The 23,252-nt window shown below is 36.3% G+C and overlaps 1 protein-coding gene across 3 annotated transcripts in view; it reads right to left on the bottom strand.

Annotated features, from left to right (window-relative positions):
- TPP2 (tripeptidyl peptidase 2) overlaps window positions 1–23,252 on the bottom strand; it is an 81,617-nt gene that overhangs the window by 1,088 nt on the left and 57,277 nt on the right. Inside the window, exons 22-29 of one of the 3 annotated variants that reach the window (XM_006141511.3) lie at window positions 22,674–22,918; window positions 22,316–22,394; window positions 20,416–20,454; window positions 14,088–14,239; window positions 10,020–10,116; window positions 8,833–8,963; window positions 4,413–4,620; window positions 2,232–2,351 (exon numbers count right to left, since the gene is read on the bottom strand). In XM_006141511.3, coding sequence (XP_006141573.1) covers window positions 2,232–2,351; window positions 4,413–4,620; window positions 8,833–8,963; window positions 10,020–10,116; window positions 14,088–14,239; window positions 20,416–20,454; window positions 22,316–22,394; window positions 22,674–22,918 — 1,071 coding nt within the window. Of the gene's footprint in view, window positions 1–2,231; window positions 2,352–4,412; window positions 4,621–8,821; window positions 8,964–10,019; window positions 10,117–14,087; window positions 14,240–20,415; window positions 20,455–22,315; window positions 22,395–22,673; window positions 22,919–23,252 lie in introns of those variants that run through there. The other 2 variants (XM_006141512.3, XM_014592319.2) reach the window with 2 other exon arrangements.

Raw genomic sequence — 23,252 nt, forward strand, 5'->3', positions numbered from 1 at the left:
AAAAACAAGTAAGCAAATTACAATTCATCTCTGAACACAGGTTACAACTGTGCAGGTCCACTTACATTTTTTTTTTTTTTGCAATAAATATTTTGGAAAATACAGTACGGTACTGTAAATGCATTTTCCCTTCCTTATAATTCTCTTTCCTTCAAATTTTGCCAGAGGGTGCCTGTAATTTTCAGAGACAGAGAGAGACTGAGAGAGAGAGAGAGAAAAAAAAGAAGGAAGAGGAGGAAAAGAGAAAGCACCTGCCTCAATGGGAAGGTCATACTGCAGTTCCTTCTTCTGCACTTCTCCTTTGGGATTTTCAGCACCCGGACACAACACCTGGCATGTTTTCAAGTTGCTGGTTTGGGACTCAACCACACTGGCCATGTGAGATCTAACCACTTTAACCACCATGACATTAGCTGGCTCTCAGGATTTTCTTACTAACACTGGCTTTTCTCTTGCTTACTTTATGGTAAGAATACAGTATATAATAAATATAACATACAAAACACGTTTTAATCAACTGCTTAGTTTATCAGTAAGGCCTCTTGTTAATGCTACACTAGCAGTAGTTAAGTTTTGGGATGTTAAAAGTTATACGCAGATTTTTGACTATGTAGGAGGTTGGTGACCCTAACCCTCACATTGTTCAAGGGTCAACTGTAATGAATAGATGAATAAAGAAGTAAATCATTAAGATATTTACCAGGCAATTTCTCAGTAAAAAATAAAACTTGATGTAGAGTAATGGGGAAATTTAGATGATCAAGAAAGGATCTCTGAGGATACAGACACTAGAATTATAAACAACAAGCAATCTGTTCTGGGAAGATCAGAATAGAGTTTTCTATAAGGTTGGAGCAGTCAGTGCTGAGGGCCTCCAGAAAAGGTGGCTGTTTATTTAGCCAAGCCAAGAGACAATGGAGTGGCAGAGGAGATAGTCTAAGTGATAAGAAGCATAACCACAGGAGGAGGCAGAAGCCTCGCCAGCACAGGGAGAAGAAGGGATTGTGGTGTGGCCATTTCCCCTGACGGGTGTTTTTTTGCTTTCTGTCTCTCTGCGCCTCTGTCTCTCTGGCAAGCACACACACCCTACAGCAAGAAAATCTCCTTTAAAATACTAATTTCTATAGAATTCATTACATTTTTAAAATAATTACCTTACTTAATTTTATTTATTTTAATTTAACCAGAGAGGGACAGAGTGACAGGCAAGACAGAGAGAGAAAGCAAGCTTCCAGGTCTGGGACTCAAACTATAGTTGGCCATGTGGGAGTCCAGGGCCCTTAACCACCATGCCACCTGCCGACCCCAGAATTCATTATATTTTTTACACCTGACAATTAACTGAAGAATTTCTCTGTATATAATATGCTTTATGGTAAAATAACTAACAAACAGACCTATCACCTTAAATGAAGAAAACCAAATATAAACTATAACAGTTCAACCTTTAGAATCGAGGCAACATGTATTTGAAAAGAAGTTTTTCTTTTGTAAAGGACAACTTTGACTTCCAATTATACAAAATTTCTAATGCATTTTTACCTTCGTTGAAAATACTTGGATCAGGGAACCAGCAGTTAGCGTAATGGCTATGTCGCTGGACTCCCACGTAGTCGACCGCGGTTTGCGTCCCGGATATGATGCTTAGAACTCATGCCGGGCCTGTGTGTGTGCATGCCCAAGATCCCGAGAGAAGAATGGAAGAGAAGGGATTGCGGTGTGACCATCCCCCCTGGAGGGTGAGTTCTTGCTTTCTGTCTCTATGTCTCTCTCTCTGGTGAGCGCACGCGCCCTATAGCGAAAACCTCTCAAAAAAAAAAGAAAAAAAGAAAATACTTGGATCTAATCAATTGGGTTTTTGGGTAGGAGTGAAAATATTTTTAAAATTTAAATAACTAGGTGACAGCAGGTGGCATGGTGGTTAAGGGCATTGGACTTCCAAATGGCTGACTGTGGTTTGAGTCCTGGGCCTTGCAGTTTGCTTTCTCACTTTCCCTCTCTCTCACTGTCCCTCTCTGGTCAAACTCAAATAAATAAAGTAAAATGAAATGATTATTTTTAAAAATTTAAATAACTTATTGACCTTCTCTTATATTTACTTTACAATTCACATTAAATTAATTGGTCATGATAAAATCAGTGTTAATATCACTACCATAAGCCTCTTCAGTTATCCTGTCATTATGTAATACTGAAGTGACACTTAACAGTGACAATTTAAATTCACTTACTTGAATACAATTTTTCCAGTTTTCTTTTGTTGGTTTTTCTTCTACGAGTTTAGTTGCAAATTTTAGGCCTCTCCCATACATTTTATTTACTAATGCATGCTTGTATGCAAATGTCAAAACCTGTAATACAAAATGAGACAAACCTTATCTATCAAATATACTTGATGGCATATAGTTCTAATAAGAGAATTTAGGTTTAAACAGAAGTGTAGCTTTTAAAATGAATATGTTGCAGCAAGCAAATTTTAAAACTGTCTCTTTGATGAGTGCATGCACCCTATAGCAAAAATCTCTCTTAAAAACAAGTGAATAAATAAAGAATAATTAGTGTCTTCAAAAGAGCTGGGTATTTTTCACAGAATAGATTATTAATATTTGGGAAGAAAACTAACATTCAAGGGAAATTACTAGCTATTGAAACTTATTTTAAGACATTTCTTCATGCAAAAGAAACCAAGTTTAACATAAATAATTACAAAATTAAAATCAGGACAGAAATACAAAAATATAAAGTCACTGTAAATTGGCAAGACTGTAAATGAGGATAAATATATATATATATATATATATGTGTGTGTGTGTGTGTGTGTGTGTGTGTGTGTGTGTTCTTTGGTACAAGTTTTGTTGCTTTAATTATCATAGCTGTCAAATATACCTTAACAATTTATTTATATTTTCCCTCCACTTTAGAATGTGGAGAATGTCCTCAAAGAAATGAATACTACCACAATGACTTGATTCTAGAGATGAGCAAAGTGTTCAACTGTTGCCGTAAATGTAGTGAACAAGTAGAATGCACAGCCCCTAATACGGCATACTTTACAAAAACAGTATTATCTGTAAGTTTTACTATGGCTGTCCAATAAGGATTTATTAATCTGTTACATTTCTCAGAGACAGGAAAAATGTTCTTACTTTTCTTCATGTTTCCAGCAGCAAGTACTGTCTAGCATATCGCAGACCTTCAATACCTGCTTGTTAATAGTAACAGCAAATATTGTTGGGGACCTTCCATGTACTAAAACCTGTTCATAACTGTCTATGGTAACTATTACCCTCACACAGTAGGTAAGAAACTGAGCATCAAGATTTATTAACTTGCCCAAGTTCATAGATGAAAGGGGCAAAAGTAGTAGTTAAACTCGGAAATCTAATTTCAGATCCAAATTCTTAGCCTCTGATGCTATATGGACTCCTTCAGTTTCTCAAATATGATTGAGCACCGTCTATAAAGGCACTACTGTATATCGTGGGAAATCTGAAGCCTACAGGAAGAATTTTCCTACTTCTGTTTTTTGCTGCAAATTACCATAATTCATTCTGAGAACAAGCCTCTGAAGCTAAAATAAGATGATGGTCTGTACTGGCTAAGACTTCTTCCGATTTCCTTTATTTATTTTCCTTCATCTCACAGGAAAGGAAGATTGGTAAAAACTTGAAGATAGTTAATACCTATGGTAAGAATGGTAGTATAAATCATAAAGGGATTTAAAAAGCTTTTATACCAAATTTCAAAAAAGCTCATCAGTGCTAACTTTTTCCAAACTGGGTATTAAAACTGTGTAGTTACAAATCAAGATATAATTACTTAGAAGTTAACAGAATTTTGAGAAAAATAAATAATAGCTCATCAGGACACTCCCACCATCCCCAACAAATGTGCATATAAATAGGAGGCCTGAAGACAATTTCTAAAAGACTTAATTTTAGCTTCCTATATAACTGGTTTAACTGAAAGACTACTACATTAAATAGCCACTCTGCAGACATAACATAACGGGTAACATGTGGGACAAATATGAAGTATCACTCAACATGTTATCCCCTTCAGAGCCAATCCAGCCTCCTCCACTTATTCTTCTCCCCATCTAGCAGGCAATGGAGCACAAGGGAGGAGTATAAGCCAATAATCAAGAATGGTGCTGAGGGACCAGCAGTTAGCGTAATGTCTATGTCGCTGAACTCCCATGTAGCCAACCTCGGTTTGAGTGGCTTAAACTCACGACGGGTGCATGTGTGTGCCCAAGATCCTGAGAGGAGAATGGAGAAGGGATTGTGACGTGGCCATCCCCCCAGGGGGTGATTTCTCGCTTTCTGTCTCTGTCTTTCTGGCGAGTGCATGCATCCTATAGCAAAAAACCTTTCCAAAAAAAAAAAAAGTACTGAAACGAGAAAGGTTACCTTATTGTCAAAAAGATCAGTCCACTTTGTAGTTTCCCAGAATGTTTCCGACAGAGAATCTAAAGTACTTTCCCCCTCTTCTTCTCTTCCTTCTGCATCGGTCGAAACAGCACCGTCCTGAGCCTGTACATGCAGAAGATGGTCGGCGAGGGCACACCCTTTTCTACAAAGGGCATCTACCAGGGTAGATTTCTGCTTGTCCATATCACTGCAGAACAAATTAAAAAATTTCTCACGTCAGTAACATTTCTTTCAAAGTACAGTCTTATCTGAAATTAAATTTGAGCATTCTTTTGCTAAGATTTATAATGCAAAGATATTACAAGTATTATAGATATTATGTAAGTACATATATTTCATTACCTATCAAATAAGATTCCTTAGTACTAATAGACAGCAAATGAGTCATGCTGCTATACACACAGATCGAATGAGTTAGGGCAGCTGTACTTAGTTAAAACAGGATGCCATAAGCAATAGAGCTGGAAGATGAATCTGCATTCTGTCAGCCATATAACTCTTACTCAGGCCAGTACCTTTTAAGTCTTTAGATTTCCCTTAAGTACCGATTATTATACATTTGTCTCTTTGTATATACAGACATACCCAGGGTTCCTCTAGTCATGAGCTCATATATTAACAGAGCAAACAAATGCAATGCTTACGAGATCTCTGCCAACAACTGTCTCAGCATTTTAGCGTATTAATTCATTGACACTCAAAACAAGCCTATGAGTAAAATATCATTAACTACCTCCATTTTGCAAAGAAGAAAACTGAGGCCCAAAGAGATTAAGCAGTTTGTTCAAAGCCCTTCAGTTAGGAAGTGGGAGATCCAAGATTCTAGGTCAAGATTCTAGTCTAGTCCTGGAATCTGTGCTCTTAATCACTGCTAACTGCCTTGTTCAGAGAAAGGCATCCTGTTTTTATCTAGAGCATTCCAAATGCCAAAGACAATGCCTGGCATAGAACAGGCACTCAACAAATCATTGCCAAATTAAATATAATAACGTCCTGTGCTCCAGGGAGAGAAGTGAGTCTTTGGAATGCTTGCTTATTTGACGTATTTTGTTCAACTCATATCAGACACGTGTGAAGACAATCAGAATTATGCAGGCTGAGAACGTGACTAAAAGGCACAGTGAGGTGGGATGAAGAGTGATTCTGAAAGACCCAGAGTGAAGTCTGGGAGACTATAAAGTCAATTCGGATTAATAGGGAAGGCAACTGCCCAATCCACCAACTTGAGATCACAAGGGCTCATCTGCTGACCTGCATACCTGGATGTCCTGTTAAGTTATGAGGCTTCCTGGTGGTGAACATGAGGCTAAGTGTCCAAGAAAATGCTATGGTTGGAACACTTCCCAAGCCTGGGATGCAGCATCTCAAAGCCCATTGGATTCTGTGTCTTGAAAGTGAGCAGGAAGTCAAGGTGGTACTAATGCTGCCAAGAAACTCTTCTAGGTTCATGGACTTCACTACAGGGTAGTTACCAACCTTCTCCTCTTGCAAAGCAGATGCAACCATTCCTAAGGTTCATCAGTGAGGAGTTTTAAAACTTTATTTTATTTATTTATTTATTTATTTGGAGAGGATTTTTTTTTTGCTATAGGGCACGTGCGCTTGCCAGCCAGACAGAGACAGACAGACAGACAGAAAGTGAGAAATCACCCCCCAGGGAGGATGGCCATGCCGCAATCCCTTCTCCTCCATTTTCCTCTCGGGATCTTGGGCACGCACGCACACACGCCCGGCGTGAGTTAAAGCCACTGGGTCCGGGACTTGAACCACAGTCGACTACATGGGAGTCCAGCGACATAGCCATTATGCTAACTGCTGGTCCCGAAACTTTAAAGGATTAGCTTTCACTCCCTTTTTGTAGAAATGTACCTGGGGGCTGCCTGACTACTCTGATTACTTAAGAATAAAAAGATTTACAAATTGCCTTTTGACCCAAAAGTTGTATGATACCTCATTTGTTGAGCTGCACAGCTTACCCCACCTTCTGGACATCAGGCACTATCTCAATGTCTTCTTAGTAGTCCTTCACTTATGCTTAGTGACAACTCCAGGAGCCAGGAACAACTGTTATAACCATTTTGTGAAGGAGACTCAAGGCCTTGAAACAGAACTGCATTGAAACAGCGGGTTTCCCCTTCCCTGCATTATAAACTGGAAGCCCAGAAAAGGCTGGAAGGATGTGAAATTTAGCTGGCTAGCTGGTGGTGATGCAGATGTTCTATACCTGCCAGACCTGGATTAAGTTACCCGTGAGAGCCCCATTTCAGCATCCTCTGGTCCAGTAATCTAAATTCCACTGTCTGGAGTATTTCTTTCCTATCCTCTATAACTTAGCATTGAATACCTTACAATTCTGTGAGGCTTTCCTTACTCAGAAAAAGGCAGCTTTCCTTTCTATACACTTCCACAATCTAACATATTTAAAACTATTACATTTCATGTCTTGATTCTAACCAATCTGGCAATTTCATCTTCCATATTAGATTGTAAGTTTCTAAGAGGAAAGAATGTCTTGTTCAATTTTTTCTATTTTATTTTATAACTTCTTATTTATTTAACTATATATCTTTGTGGGGTTCAACACAGATTTTCCGTATCTTTATTTTTTAAGTCCCTCTCAAGTAATGCTTTATGTATAGTATTTGCTTAATAAACACCTTTTAAATCAAATCTATTTAGGGAGCCGTCAAGGTGAAAATAGCTACATTTTGGGAAGCACCATAATTTGAAGCAGATGCTTTAATGTCTAAGTAATTGCAGTTTAAATTTAACTAAAATTTGCTACCACATCACCTACAAAAAGTTACTATCCTTTTTAAGATTATAAATGGCCATCTTATACTTTTGATATGTGAGTGATGTGAGAGCAACTGTGTATGGATGGAGGAGTCAGCGTTCAGGGCTGCTGCTACCTGCCCACAGAGAACACCAACCAGCAGCACTAACCATGCTTTGAGAGCAGGGCCTTGAAAGCAATGTATTTCAGGTCTGGATACAGCACTCTGCTCCAGCACAAACTGGTCAGAGTCCGTTTCTGTCTGGCCAGAGCAAGGCCTGGAGAAAAATATCTCAGTTACAAAGTTGAACACATTTCAGTATAGCAATTCAAAAAATATTGATCCAATATTGCCAAATCCAATGGCCAGTTCAATGTTACCAAAACCTAAACTTAACTTCACTCAGCGTTGTTGCAATGTTTTCTGGCTCCTTTCTAGTTTTATTCTATTTTACTCGGTCTCTACAGCTATATTGTTTAACAGTCAGCACCCTATTTTATTATTTTTAATAGCCTTTACAGTCAGGGTCCAGCACTTTGCAAAAAGAAGCTGAAAACACTGAGGTAAAAACTGGAAAAAAGAGAAAACAATGAATACTGTATTATTAGCTCTTTTTAACCTAAGACTAAGCTATCTCAGTGGGTGGTAAAAATTGGAAAATAGGGACCAACAGTAAGCGTAATGGCTGTCGCTGGACTCCCACGTAGTCAGCCGCGGTCTGTGTCCCGGATCCGGTGGCTTAAAACTCACGCTAGGCACGTGTGCGTGCGTGCCCAAGATCCCGAGAGGAGAATGGAGGAGAAGGGATTGCGGCGTGGCCATCCCCCCTGGGGAGTGATTTCTCACTTTCTCTCTGTTTCTGTCTGTCTGGTGAGCGCATGTGCCCTATAGCAAAAACCTCTCCAAAAAAAGAAAAAAAAAATATTGGAAAATACAGGCCAAAATACCAAGAGAGACAGATGGACTTTAGTATTTACTCAAGTTTCAAGGTCAGTCACGTGTTATTTCATAAACACGTGAGTTTGCGGAAATACAGTTGTCAGAAACTCTAAGAAGTAACAATGCTAGAACTCAGAGGAGACAGCTACAGGCTATTGGTGCCACAATGTCAAGAACACTCAGAATGGGCAACTGCTTCTGGCAACTGGTCATTCTGGTAATCTGGGGAAGATAGTTTTAACTTCCTATAAGATGATTAATGGACTGGTTTTAAGGAGGAAAAGACTACTCTTATAAACAATAACAACTAAATTTGGAGTTCTCCATATCATTGGCCAATAAGAGTCTAAGCCTCAAAACTGGAGAGAATGTTATACTTCTGCCTTCTCCACACATCCGCCTTGTAGAAATCACCAACGGCAGGGCTGCCTGATCACAGCTACTCAAATCCCTCTACTTTGACACCACCAGTTGCGAGAGAAAATGAGCCATTTTTCTTGGGCTTAGTCTTAATGGACTGGAGAAAGTTATTACAGCATACCTAAGGACCAAATATTGGTATTTCCCACTATAAGGATATAATGAACATCAGAACAGACTATCCTCAACAATACTAGTCCCTATTTTTTAAAACAAGTAACTAAGAAATGAGATGCAAGAAAGATTATTTACTGGTTAGGTACTTTTTTATAGTAGCTGCATCAGGCCTGGGGTCAGTCTTCATTGCAATGTAAACTGCTAGGGCTGTTTGATCTATATGAGAAATAACAGCATTTGCAGCATCGACAATTTCATTAAGTCTTTTCATTCGTTCCTGGGAAGGAAAAAGGAAGAAATAAGAAAAAAAAATAAAACAAGAAAAGATACATAATCAGTACACTACAGCATTTTCATTTGTACTGTCTCAATAACAAGAGTTGCAACCCTGATGTGAGGGAACCAGGAAACTATTGGAGCCCAGGGGCTATGTGCTGTCTCTCCCACTGTGACCTCTGTAATGGTCGGCATCTCTGGAAGACTTGAGCTCAGACTTTAATATCCCTGTTTACATTCCCTACTGGAGTGAGTTCAATGATGAGAAGAAGCAAAATATAAAGTTCATAAAAATGTAGTTTTTTTTTTTTTTTTTCAAAAAAAGGTAGCTCCTTTTCTGCATATGTTAAGATTTTAAGAGGTGATCCCACGTTACTACTTCAGACATATACCACATAAAAACAGAAGTTAAAGAAAAAAAACACTAGCTGATGAAACAAGTTCTTTATAATTCTTCATTAAAAACACAAAGATGAGAGTAAACAAAATTATAATCAACAGAGACTAACTATGATTAACAGGATGTTCTCAGCAATTTGCTTCTCTCTTTAAGTCTGTTAAGAGATTACCTTTAAACCCTCTCCATTTCACCCTAAACCTTTAGAATGATTTTTCTTTGATTATGGCTAGAACTTTCCTACTGCCATGATTTCTAATGAGAGCTGGTCTATGTTAAGACAGTCTGGAACCATGGCAAATTCTTACCAATAAGAATCATTAAACAAGTTAATGCACAGTAGTAATTCTTCTTTCACTATGAGTTTAAATATCCAACTGGCCAGGACCATGGCCCTCTGCTCTGTGCCCTATACGTTGAAGTCACAAAACGATCCTGTTTCTACTGCTCCTCTGACCAACCATGAACAAGAATCCTACACTAAACTCACAGGTGTGGCTGGGTCCTATAGTTATCTTAAAGAAAAAAACTTAAAACTTAAAATGTGTAGGAACATGGTTTCAGTTGGCAAGAACAGAAAATAAAGATCCACTTATACTCAATGTACAATCTTTATCTAACATCACAAACAAATATGATGTACTAAAAATGAGGTCTAACCTTTTCAGCATCCAGCTGATGAAGTCGCGCAACATACAGAGGAAGGTAATTGGGATATGTTTCTTTCAATTCATTATAAATGTCACTAGAATCCAGCCTGTGTATGTGAGAGGGAGAAACATTCATTATTTTCCTTTAAAAAGAAAATTTGTTTTTCCTACCATTTAACACTGTTTGGAAGTTCTGGCCAACAAAATAAGGCATCAATTGAAATGTAAGTATAGTCACTAACATGGACTATCATTATGTGCAGACAGTGTAAATGCTTGCCTAGAAAACTAAGAAAATCAAACTGAAAATTATTCCAGTTAAGAGTTCAATAAGATGTTCAGATAAAAATAAGCATCAACAGCTTTCCTACAATGCCAGCTATTAACTAGATTTATTAAAAAGGAAAAACATATTTGAAAATTACAAAGGGTAAAGATTTAGAAGTGTCTAAGATTTGTAAGAAGAAAATTTTACATTTATTCTAAGTGAATTGTTTCCAGATGGGCAATCTGAATGAAGCCATGTCATCTCTTCCTGATTATATTTATTAGTATAAGAGCAATCCAAACTAATGCTCATATAGTGAATAACTGGCACAGAGTCAGGACACTTTCAGTAAATAAACTGAAAGTATTATCAAATTTCACAGTAATAGTATACAAAATAAAGTTGACTAAAAATTTTGATAGTGACATGTTTTACGAAAATAAATTAAATGAAACAGACAACCAAATCCAAGTCTCACAAAATATGCACTAATTCTTAGTATAAAGAATAAATTGTGTTTTACTTCTTTTCCCCTCCAACAATTTTGGAAAAGCAAAATCAACCTTTCCAGTTTCTATTTAAAATTAATATGGCTTATTAATATAGAGGGTTTTCCCCCCCAAATATATTCTAAAGTTTCATAAATTCTACAAGGGACCTCTATTAATTAATTTGTGTTCTATAGGTGTATACATTCATCAGAGAGACTCCCGAGAGATTTTTCACTGTAGGGCGCGTGCGCTCGCCAGACAGGGAGGGAAGGTGAGAAATCACCATGGGGGGTGGGGGGAGGGCAAGAGATGGCCATGCTGCAATACCTTCTCCTCCATTCTCCTCTTGGGATTTTTGGGCACATGGACATGAGCCCACATGATTTTCAAATCGAGTCAGCTATGTGGGATCCAGCACCTTAAGCACCACTCCATCTGTTTCACCCTATATTTCATAAGAGTTTGCTAATAACAAATTCAGTTTTTGTTTATTTGGGAATGTCTTTATTTCATTTTCATTTTTAAAAGGTAGTTTCACTGGATACATGATGATTGGTTGAGTTTTTTGAGTACTTTCAATATACTGTGTTTTAGGGAAAATAATGATGCATTTTTGCACAGAAAAACAGAAAAACAGGTCATGACTTTCTCAATGACCTAGTATTTCCCCACTGTTTTCTGGTCTCCAATTATTTCTACCCAGAAGTCAGCTGTTACCCTTAGTGTTAGTCCCTTTTAAGTGAGATTTTTTTTTTTTTAATGCTACTTTCAAGATTTTCCCTGTATCTCTGACCTTCAGCATTTTTATCAGGACCTGTCTATTTTTCGATTTCTGTACATTTATTTTACTTAGAGTTCATGAGTTCTCCAGATGTGTAGGTTAATGGCTTTTTAAAAAATAAACAACACAGGACATTTTCAGTCATTATTTCTTCAAATATTCTGCTTCCTTCCTTTCCCCTCTTCTGACACTCTCATTACTTGTATTTTGGCGCACTGATGTGTTATCCTGTCCTCCTCCCCCTGCCCGGTTTCCCCAGGTTCTGTTCATTTCCCTTTATTCTCTTTCCTTGGTGTGTTGAGAGAACCCTTAGGTATTAACTTCTCCATCTTCTGTTGCAAACGAAGTCATTTCCTTCAAGAAGGAATGAGGTACTACTGGTTTTTATGACCGCTGTCTGACCAGTAAAATTTCTAAGCCTCCCCAGCAGTGGGTGGGAGAAGGGCATGATTTGCTGAGTGAAGCCCTCAATTTAGGAGCTGAGCACTCTTGATGGTGAGGAGGAGCCAGAGGTCTTCTTGCTTGCTTTGCCTTGCACGAAATCACAACCTCCTGAGCCTCACAGTCCCAGTGTGAGTTCTCAACAGGACTTCACAAGTTGAGAGGAAGCCTCCAGACCGCTCTCAGCTAGAACCTCAGCAATAGACAGCTGGGTCGCATGAGAAATGATATCTTGCTCCTTCCAGGAAAAAAGCTTTCCTCCTGCTAGGGAGCTGGAGGGGAGAGGCAGCCTGTGTTCAGGGTGACACCAATCTGAAGTAAAGTTTCTGCCTCATTTAACTGGGTAAAGGAAGGGGGGCAATGGTCTTAGTTCAAATATCACAGAAGATCACTTCTCTTACCAAATTCAGTTCATATTTAAAATACATGTTTGCTCACTTGCTATATTCCCTTAGGACAATTTTTAGAGGCCTTATTGGGTTTCTTGTTAAAACATAATTTCCACTAGTTATACTGGGGAGCAGGATCATGGATTTCTTCTCAGGGTGTTATGCTGGAAGCCAATCTCCTAATTTCATTTCTGAGGAATTTACACCACGTTTTCAACCGTCTGTAATATCTTACCATCAGCTAAAGGACAGAACTAAAGACTCTGATTTCTGGTGGGTCTGCAACCTAGTTACATGTGTGAAGGTGTATTTGAATATAGACTGACATTACAGTGGTTCAATCCTTAGGAATTACTTCCTCATGACTACAATATGATACAAGGTCAGCCAAAACTCGGCCTAATAAATGGAAAAAGTAATTAACTGGGCTGAATACAATAAATTTCTAGTATGTAAAAAGTAAGCTAAAAATCAAAAGAATATGTTGTAGGAAAATCTGTGGTAAGTAGAGAAAAGTGTTAGTATCTTTGATTTAAAAAATTTTAAATTGAAAAAGGAAATGTCCCAATAGAAAAATGGACAAAGAACATATCCAACTAAGGGAAGCTCTACGATGAGCATAACACTAAAAAAACCTCAAGTTTAACAATAACCAAGGAGATACAATTTAAGCGGCAATAACGGCCTCTTTTTTTTTGTATCTGTATTAGCATATATATACATTGCTAGATGGAGTGTAATTATTATTTGCTCTAGAAATCAATGCAGCAAAACATCAAGATGCTTTTAAGAAATTAATATGATTAATTATACTTTAAAAATGTTATTTAGTAGGAATAAAAAACACTGTATAAGAATCTTCATCACAGAATTACAGAGAAAAAAATGTAAACACACACACACACATATAAATAAATATAGATCATCACAGCATTACAGAGAAAAAAATATAAACACACACACACACATATAAATAAATATACACACACCAAATAGAGTGTTAAAAATGTTTAAATAGATTAGTATTTGCATCCATGGGATCATAAACCACAGTCGTTAAAAATGGTATCCTAAGGGCCAGCAGGTGGGAGTAGTGGTTTAGGCACTGGATATGGTCGACTGTGGTTCGAGTCCTGGATCTGATAGCATGATTTGGGCGCATGTGCATGCATGCCCAAAGTCCTGAGAGGAGAATGGATTATAGTATGGCCATCACCCATGGGGGGTGATTTCTCACTTTCCTTCTGTGTGTGTCTCTCTGGCAAGCTCACATGCCCTACTGCAAAATAAAACCTTAAAAAAATAAAAGGGCATTTTAAAGGATTACTAAGTGATGCAGGAAATATTCATAACCATGAAGTAATTGGAAAACTAGGACAATAATCTTCATTTGTTCTGCTACTTGTACACACACAATGAAAAAAAAAAGGACAACTATTATCTCTGGAGGATAAGCAAAAGTGATTTTTATTTTCCTTACTCATGTGAAGTTTTCTTCTAAGAACAAATTAAAATAAGTAATTAAAATGAAAATAGAAAATGTTCTTATAGCAAATGGGAACTATAAGAAAATTTAGAACCAGAGTTAATCCTACCAATCTTACCTGTAATTGCTATTGACACTTTTGCATACAGTCTACACATTCAAACACAATACTGTTATAGCTGGGAAAACAAAACTAGAATTAAAACGCTTTTAAAAACTTACTTTGTCATCCACTGAATTTTAAGATCTCGTAATGCTTCAGTAAACTCTTCTTTTAAATCTTTCTCTTTTTCTGAATCTTTTTCCTTATCTTTGCTGCCATTCTTTGTCTTTGTTGGTGGAGGAATTAAGTAGTAATGGACAGGGATTACATCCTGTGAATGTAAAGAGATGATAAGATTAATATGGTTCATTTTATAGATTTTAAAATCATCTTCAACAGCACAATACAAGATGAGTATCCTTTATCTGAAATGCCTGGGATGACAAGTGTTCTGAATTTCAGATTTATTTGATTATTTCTAAATGGACAGGGTATTGCCATGTTGCCATTTTCCTGCCTCAGCTTGCTACGTAACTGAACTACAGATGTATGTCACTGTGCCTGGTTTTTAAGTGTGGATTGGGAACCAAATCCTGGCCTCCCATATGGCCTCAGCTTGCTGAGTACTAGCATCAACCAATACGCTCTACTGTGGTTATTCTGACTTTTCCCCCCGATTTTAGAATATGTGTAAATACATAATGAGGTACCTTGGAGATATAACCCACGTCTAAATACAAAATTAATTTGTTTTATATATACCTTCTATACATAGCCTAAAGTAATTTCATGCTATTTCTGTATTACAACATTTGGACTGTGATCTGTCACATGAGGTCAGATATGTCATCTTCCGCTTTTGGTATTATGTTGGTGCTCAAAAAGTTTCAAATTTTAAAGCATTCTCAATTTTTGGACTAGGGAAGCTCAACCTGTAAAATGGAAAGTGGTCTGTATCTGAGGTACTACGTTGTATTCCAAATTCTAAGGGCATATAAAAAATTCCAATTCTGGATCACAGTTTTCTTTCCAACTTTAATATACTGATGCATCTGGGGCCAGCAGGTGGCATGGTGGTTAAGGAGCTGGAATCCCACATGTCTGAATGCGGTTAGATTCCTGGACCTGGCAACTTGCTTTCCCTTTCTCTCTCTGGTCAAATTTCAAAAATAATGATGATAACAAATAAAATTATTTTTTTAAAGACACTGATGCAACTAATACCCTTTAAAAATAAATTGGATAAGACTAAAATTTTTTCCATTTGAGTGTATTTGGTATTCCTAGCTTTACTTGTCAGACAAAAGTACATTGAACTTGTCACTTTATATATCTGAGAAGGGAGGGTGACAAGTTAAAACTAACAACACAGGGTCAGCCAGTGACATGGTGGTTAAGGCAGCTGGATCCCACATGACTGAGTGCAACCGAGTTCCAGTCCAGTGGCTTGAAAAGCATACTGGGCTGATGCGTGTGTGTGCATATCCAAAATGGAGGAGAGGAAACTGTGGCATGTCCATGCCTAGAGTGTGCTCACTTGCTCAATCTCTCTTTCTCTCTCTCCTCCTGGTGAATGGACATGCCCTACAGCAAAAACTAAGTGTATAAGAAAATTTTTAAAAATGAGAAAAACCCCTCTTTTTCTAGGTAAATTTATGAAGACATTTTGTCTTGAGTTCAACAACAGGAATGACCGAGCCAAGCGCTCTAATAGGTGAAGAATAGAGAAGATAAGGCCCTATCTTGCCTTTCCCAACATATATTCTGAGGACATTAAAAATAAACATACACAACAATTTTTGATGGTGACACGATATGAAGAAAATGAAACAGAATAAAGAGTTGACTACTGGGTTGGAAAGCAATGTTCACAGTGGTTAGGGAAAACCACTCAGAAGTGTCTTCAGATAATATCTGATCTAAATGAATCTCAATGACCTAAATTAAAAAATTTAAATGAGCCTAAATAATCTAATTAAAGGGAGGAAGCAGTCCATGCAGTCCAGGAACTAAATGTATGAAGACAAGATGAGCAAGTGCAAAATCCCGAGCCTCCTCTGCAGTGAGCAGAGCTGTATGCGTTGAGCAGTGAACAGCAGTTGTTATTAAGTAGGGCTAGAGAGAATATAGTAAAACAACATCTAAAACCAAACAAATAAAAACAGAGATTTTTATTTTAAGTGCCAAATGATGAAAGTGTCTTATGCAAGGCAGTGATATGATTAGGTTTTTCTTTAATGATGTGGATCTTTTATTGATTAAAATGTTTGATTTCTTCCCTAAGTTTCTATGCTATTTGGATAATGAACATAGAGGGCAGAAGCAGAGTGAGGAAAACAAATGAGGAAGCAAGCACAGGAATCCTTATACCGTCTTAGACTGAACAACAGGCTGTAGATATGGAAGGAAATGAACAGAATAGAGATCTTTGAAAGTGGAACCATCATTGCTTGCTAATGATGTTCAAAACTGTGGGGTGAGTCAGACCAGCTAGGAACAGAGAGTATGATGGGGAGAAAAGGCCCTGGACTTGGGCCAAAGCATTCTATCATGTAGGGGCTCTGTGAGTAAGACAGAAAGCAAAAATCTGTGGTCAAGGCAGCCTTGAGGGAAAACCACCTGAAGAAAGAGGGAATAACCAACTGACTGACAGCTGATGGAGAGGTGCTGTGGAATGGGAAGAAATAAATGGGAGTGCTGAAACTGCTGAGGGCTGAGGAGCATAGTTAAGTGGACAGTGGAAGTAAAGGACAATGGTGGGAAGAGATGGAGAGAGAGCGACAACCTCTTAAGTCTAGGGTTCTACTGAAAAGTTTTGTATTGAAGAGAGCAGAGAAAGGGCTTGAAATTACATCTGTCTTATTAGTATATAAGTCTTTACTTAGGAAAAGTTAAACATTATTTGAAGAATGAAACCACATCATACACCTGTTAGATTTGTTTATGGCATAACTAAGTGTCCGTAATTAAATCACTACTTATAAATCAGTTCTCCAATTCTATCTCCAGGGTTATATTAAAAATGCTACTAAATCAAAATCATATATTCATTTTAATTAATAAAGTTTCTAAAATTGGAACAAATTATGTCATCAAAAAGCCTCATAACGCCCTAATCGTTGTAATTTCAGAGAAAACTTACAAAGGTTGAGTTAAAAATAGTATTATAAACTCCCACCTACCTCCCCCAAAATAGGCCTTTCAGGTGTGTATCCTACATGAGCTTATATGCCCAATTTAACAATGTTCACAAATTCAACTCAATTTGGGATATAAATGACATAATCAATCAAATGTTTAAAAAATAGTAAGAATAAAAATAAAATTAAAAAATGACAATCACTACAGTAAACATGAGAAACTACTGCTGCAGTTCTAGGAGTATTCCAACACAAAATATTAACTATAACCTCCACAGCTCCTGTGAAGCACTGAAAACTACTTGGATGTGAGAGAACCATTCGAATCTACTAAAGTCATTCAGAACCACTTTCCCCTGCGAGGGAAAATGGGAGGAGATCATGTGTCACAACAACTTTATCACTGAAGGCACCAAAAGACAGTTTATGACATTTATGAGGGCAGGAAGCCAGAGCCTATCAATGATAGCTGACATGACACACAACTACTGGTTGGTTGCTCAGGTCCCTACACTCATACTTCTCCTCTCCTTCTTGAGGTTCAATATCCTGGGTGGGCAATGCCTGGGGAAATTAGGGATTGCAAAAATAAGGGGCTGCAAAATCTGAGCTGATTATTTAGTACTAAATTCTTACAAAAACAGACTTCTTTGGTGTCATATGATAGTACAGATAACGTTACCACCTGAGAGTTAAAGGTCTAATTAGTCTCCAACATTTACTTTCTACTACCATACAGTTCTATTCTCTTTAAAATAAAGCTTCTTTATCATCTGGTGTGCTAGAAAGTGAATGTCATGTGCCCAACAGTACCCATTCATTCTAGCATCAGTGTGTCCTCCTTTCATTTTCCATGCTACTTCATCCTATTTGAGAGAGGTATGACACTTCTGGGTAGGAAGCCTATGTGTTGCTGAGATCAGGCATTTGCTACTATTGTTTTAATACAGGAGAAACAAAAATTGAACTGAACTTAAAATGAGCACTCCATTGAAGTTATGACAAACAATTCTAACAAAGACCTATAAAAATAGGAGAAGACTGTACCATAGCAATCTTACAATACCATAAAACACAAGAGAGGCAAGGGAAATTTCTGACAAATGATATTAAAAAAAAAATTCAGATTTTACAACCAGCAATTTAAATACATCAAATTAGCAGTTATAAACACTAGTACACACCTACGGACTATTTCAGAAGAGAAATATTCAACTAAAAATTATGAACCTAGTAGTTTTAATTTCTAATCAAAAGAAAAACAACAATATCTATGCTTTATCGTGGTCATTTGTTCTTTTTGTTGGACATTTTTTTCAACTCACTTCTCAAGTGGTTAACATACAGTCAATTTAAAAGAAATAATTTTGTATCTTAAGTCTTGAGAAGTCTTTATTGTGGTATAGAAAGATAGTCAAGAAAAATCTTGAGAGCAAAAATGGTATTAAGTGTTCTCTATAGATGTACTTAACAGTACATTTTTAAAAAGTGTGTTATTTGAACTACTCACAAAATATTTCAATAGCACTTGAATCGAACAATATTATCCACCGAACAAGTAAATACTCTTTAGCCAAAATAACAAACCATTTAATTTTTGGTTCAAAAATTGTAATTTCTTTATCTCTTAAATTAGTAGTAACTGTAAACCTAAAATTTCAAAGCTTTACAAGAACTAGTCTGAAGATTTATATAGTTGAGTGGTCTTTATGATGTATTAAAATTCACTTTATCATTTCATATTAGAACAAACTTAAAAAAGAGAGATAGTATCTTTTCAAATCAAGTCACTGAAACTCAATGAACAATCCATTGAGAATTACGTACAAAATGCTAGTTGGCATTTTCATCAACCAATACACTATATAAAATCAATATATTTTTCTCTGTAATGTAATGATAAAATTCTAATATGGGTTATTTTAAAAGTAAGTACTTTACTATATACTTGCACTGAAGTTAGGGAGGAACAGGTAGAGGTCACTTTAGCTGCCCAGCTATTTCTACAAAGCTTTACTAACTAACAAGTACTAATAACCTATTTATTTGATACTTTCCTGCCTCATACAACCTAATCAAACAAAATCCACCAAAACTCCCCAAAAGCTGACCAAAATATATAATCAGAAGGAAGACATGGGCTATTAATCTAGTGATCTGCACTTTCTTTCCTTAATGGGTTTTTAAAGTACCTTTTTCCTATTCTCTAAAGCAGTGACTTTCAAATTATTTTCATGACAACCCAAAGAAATACACATCTATACATAAAGTGAGCTAGTTTTATGAGTCCAGTGAACCAACATTTCTAATTTTCTTTTCTTTTTGACACTGATTATGTTCTATTAAGTGAATTTACATAGTTCCCAATGAGTTAAGAATGTCAATTAATATCCTTTATCTGGAAAGACGATTTCTAGCAGCACATCTTGTTTGAACTAAGTATTTATCATGATATAATAATATGGATGTTTCAGAAGATATCTTTGTTATCAATCATGAACCATAAAGTCATCGCTTGTTTATACCTTAACACACTGCTGATGTTCTCACTGCAGCACTCCCTAATTGAAGGAAAGGGATCACTAACACGCTAAATGATGCCAACAGGTCTTCACCAGTGAGCTCATCAAATATGTATCCCTTTGTCTAAAATACATTTGAAGTAAAAATTTCTTTTCTAAGTTAAATTTGGCTCTAGCCATCAAAGGTTGCCTGAAAAGCTGCAGGGAAGTTGCTCAGACCACTTACTAGTTATGGTCTTAAAATGTGTTCATGCGGTCTGCTAGTGTAAGCTTTAATTTTTGGTCAGCAGTCCTCATTTCTGCTCCTCCTATGTCCATTGCTCTTTTGGTCTCTGCCTTTCCAGAACTAGGATAGATGTGAGAGCAGAGAATAAATTTCACTTTCAAAGGCTGAAATATGTTATTAATCAAATCATCTAATTTAAAAATGCTTTTAGACTTTAAGAGTAACTAAGCACCTTGGCCTATAAGGCTAAAAAAAAAAAAAAGACCACATTCATCTCTCTATAGAAATTTAGATATGCAAAATTTCAAATGCTATTATTTGGTATCATATCTGTAGTAAAAAATGAACAGCATTTTCATTTCTATTTTTATATGCACATATAAAAGAGGTCCTTCCAGGAATTTATGGCTCAAAAAAAAAAAAAAACAAAAACAAAAAAAAAACCCTTTGGAAAAGTAGTATGTCAACAGTGCTTGTAGGTAGAGCTAAGAATACTACACTTGTAAGAAAGGAAACTAAGGGAGAGATTTTAAAAAGATTTGTAAGAGTGACAGTAAAAAGTTTAGCTAATATTCAAATAAGGCTTTAAGACATCTTTTTAAGAACTGACAATCAGTACCTTTTTAAATTTTCCTTGTCGTTTTGCTGCAGACTGCCCCTGGGAGTTAGAACGACATTCTGTAAGAAAACATGCATAATCTACACAGGATGGAGACACCACCTCTGTCTATTTTCTTCCAGTTTACATTCTGTTTGTGTCCCAGGACTTAGAAGAGTCAGGTCTGTGATCCGAATGGCATGCTTTTAAAGAAAGCAACAGTGCCAATTTTTTTCTTTTTTTTTAATAAAAATGTTCTCAAATTTGTTATTCTGAGAGCAAATTTTTTTGACTTGCTATTCAAAAAATTCAGTATATCAAAATACATTAGTTATAAAAACATACTTAAAAACATTAAATTTGGCTAAGGGTCTACAAGTGTGATTTTTAAAGGATGTTGCGACAATCACACAACATGTGTATTCCTATAAAAAGCCTAATGCAAAGTTGCTGTAAAAGTCAAAGTGAAGTAAAATTTAGCGGTTACCTTCCCAACTACTGAAAACATTACAAAAATGAAAAACTGCCAAGGAAAGAGTAAACAAACAAATAATGGAAATTATAGTGTACCCAATAGCTTTAGGCTACTGGTCTCTCCCAGAAAGTTTACCTTAATAATAATTATAGTTAATCCCACAAGTTTATATTTTATAACTGCTTCTGAAATAATATAACCAGGAAGTAGTAACTATTCCCAAATCGCTAAAAGCACACTTTCACTAATAATGCTTTTCTGTTATACTCCTCAAAGGAAGCAGACTCTTCAGAAGAGTCATGTGTCATCCAGGTGACAAATTCGGAGCTTGAAGTCTCATAGCTAAAGCAGTTATACTTCCGTGAAACGAAATCTACCAAAAAAACAAAAAAACCTACAAAAACACATCTACCAGGATTTCTTAAATCAGTGCATGTATGAATTTGAAAACCATTAACTAGTGACTTGCTTCAAATTATAAAAAGTAATGTAATGTGTAAGTGCTATACACTGAAATGAAACCCAAGAAGTGGCAGGGTAAGCAATATTTTCTAGGCACAAAATTCCCAAATTATGCTTCAGTAACAGTAAATAAACAGCCTTTGGTTCAACAGTGTCAAGAAATACCATTTTTAAGATGTATAAGATCTACTCTCTTGATGACAGCATCTATAGATTCCAGCACTGGATGGCAGACTTAGCTTTCTAAGAAGTAGTAATGCAAAACTGTAAGAATGACAACTTTTACTGAAGGGACATGACAAAAGGTGATAGATCTATATAAACACCATTCTCATGCTAAATTTGTAATGGAAACACAGATGGAAAAAACTAAAGCAGGTACCTATAAAAATATAACATTTATTGCTAAACTACAACAGGGGAAAAAATGTTTCTAACAAAAAGCATAATTTTGAACCTAAAAAATAAAAGGCAAGATCAAAAGAAATCTCATATTGCTGTACTTAGTTTTGCAAAATTCCAAGAGAAAGTTCTGCACAAGTATGGAAAGTACCATTCATTAGTAACAACTGTACTGACTGTTTTTTGGAAGCAACCCAAGAAAATCTGATTTATTCCCGTATCCGTAATATTAAGTTGGCTAAAATTCTGTAATATGCTTTAATTTTAAACATTCCATTTACTTAAGCCAAGTTTGATTTGGATCTACATGTTTCAGAGGAAGGTCACGTACATTAGTCATGTGAGGTAGGGCAGGTACAGGGCCCCAGTACTTAGGTTTGTGAAAAAGAACTAAGTATTTTTTTAGATGATATATTTTAAGAGACATCCATCCACAAATTAATTGACCTTCACTAGCAACTTGAAGAAAAAACTATTACAATGTTTTTCCGGGGTATCTTCTCTTTTACTCAGTAGTCATCATCTTTAAATAAATGGAAATTGTAGAATAGATCATTTCGGTGTATAAAAACTAATACTTACAGCTTTCTTCCCCAGTTCAGTCTTTGACAGTGTTAAAGATCCTGCAAGGTAGCATCCAGGTCCTGCACCTTTAGGTATTCTAGTAAGAAAGGTCAAATAGAAAAACAAACAAACAACAAAACAACAAAAGAGAAAGTTTCACAAAGATAATTAAGGGGTAAAGCACCAAAAAAAATTTATATCAAAATAATTCCCATAGCTACAATTGCAAAAATTAAAAGGAAAAAAATAACCTCAGCCTAAAGTGATAAAAAACAACAGACTACACATTTAGCTTAATGTAATGAACTTAACATTAAAAAGACAACAGTGTATATGCATATAATGGATATTAAATATAAGCAACGTTATGACTTACTTATCATCAGGCAAGGAAGTAACAAAGAATGGCTGGTTATATTTGGGTGGTAACGTCAAATTGCTTGATTTCTTCTTTCCTAGAAGTGCAAGGCTATGATTTTCATGAATATCTAAGCTCAAAGTATTAGACAACCTATGAGAAACAATAAATGGAAGATCTTTAAGACGCTCCAAATCACTGATTTGTTCATGACGAATCTGTAGTCGAATTGTATAATCTCCTTTCTCCAGTTTCAAAGAATACTAGAAAAGAAAAACAACATTTGGGAAAAGAAAGTTTAACAAAGTAAACTGGAATCACACTTAGGATAAAGAGGAACAGTTACCATTTATGGATCTACTTAAATACATCAGGTACAGTGCGAGTTACTATACACTCACTGACAAAATCTTAGTGTGCTGGTGAGTAGACAGGACCAGGGTCATAAGTGACTTGCCCAAAATCACAGAGTCAAGTATAAGGGAGCTGAAGCCAGGTCTTAATCCAAAACCTTCATTTGTTCCTCACCAACAGAATAATCCCATATTCTTTTTTTTTTTTTTTTGGGGAGGTTTTCGTTATAGGGCACGGGTGCGC

Source organism: Tupaia chinensis, unplaced genomic scaffold (genome assembly GCF_000334495.1).
Source record: "Tupaia chinensis unplaced genomic scaffold, TupChi_1.0 Scaffold000057_1, whole genome shotgun sequence".
Lineage (NCBI taxonomy): Eukaryota > Metazoa > Chordata > Mammalia > Scandentia > Tupaiidae > Tupaia > Tupaia belangeri.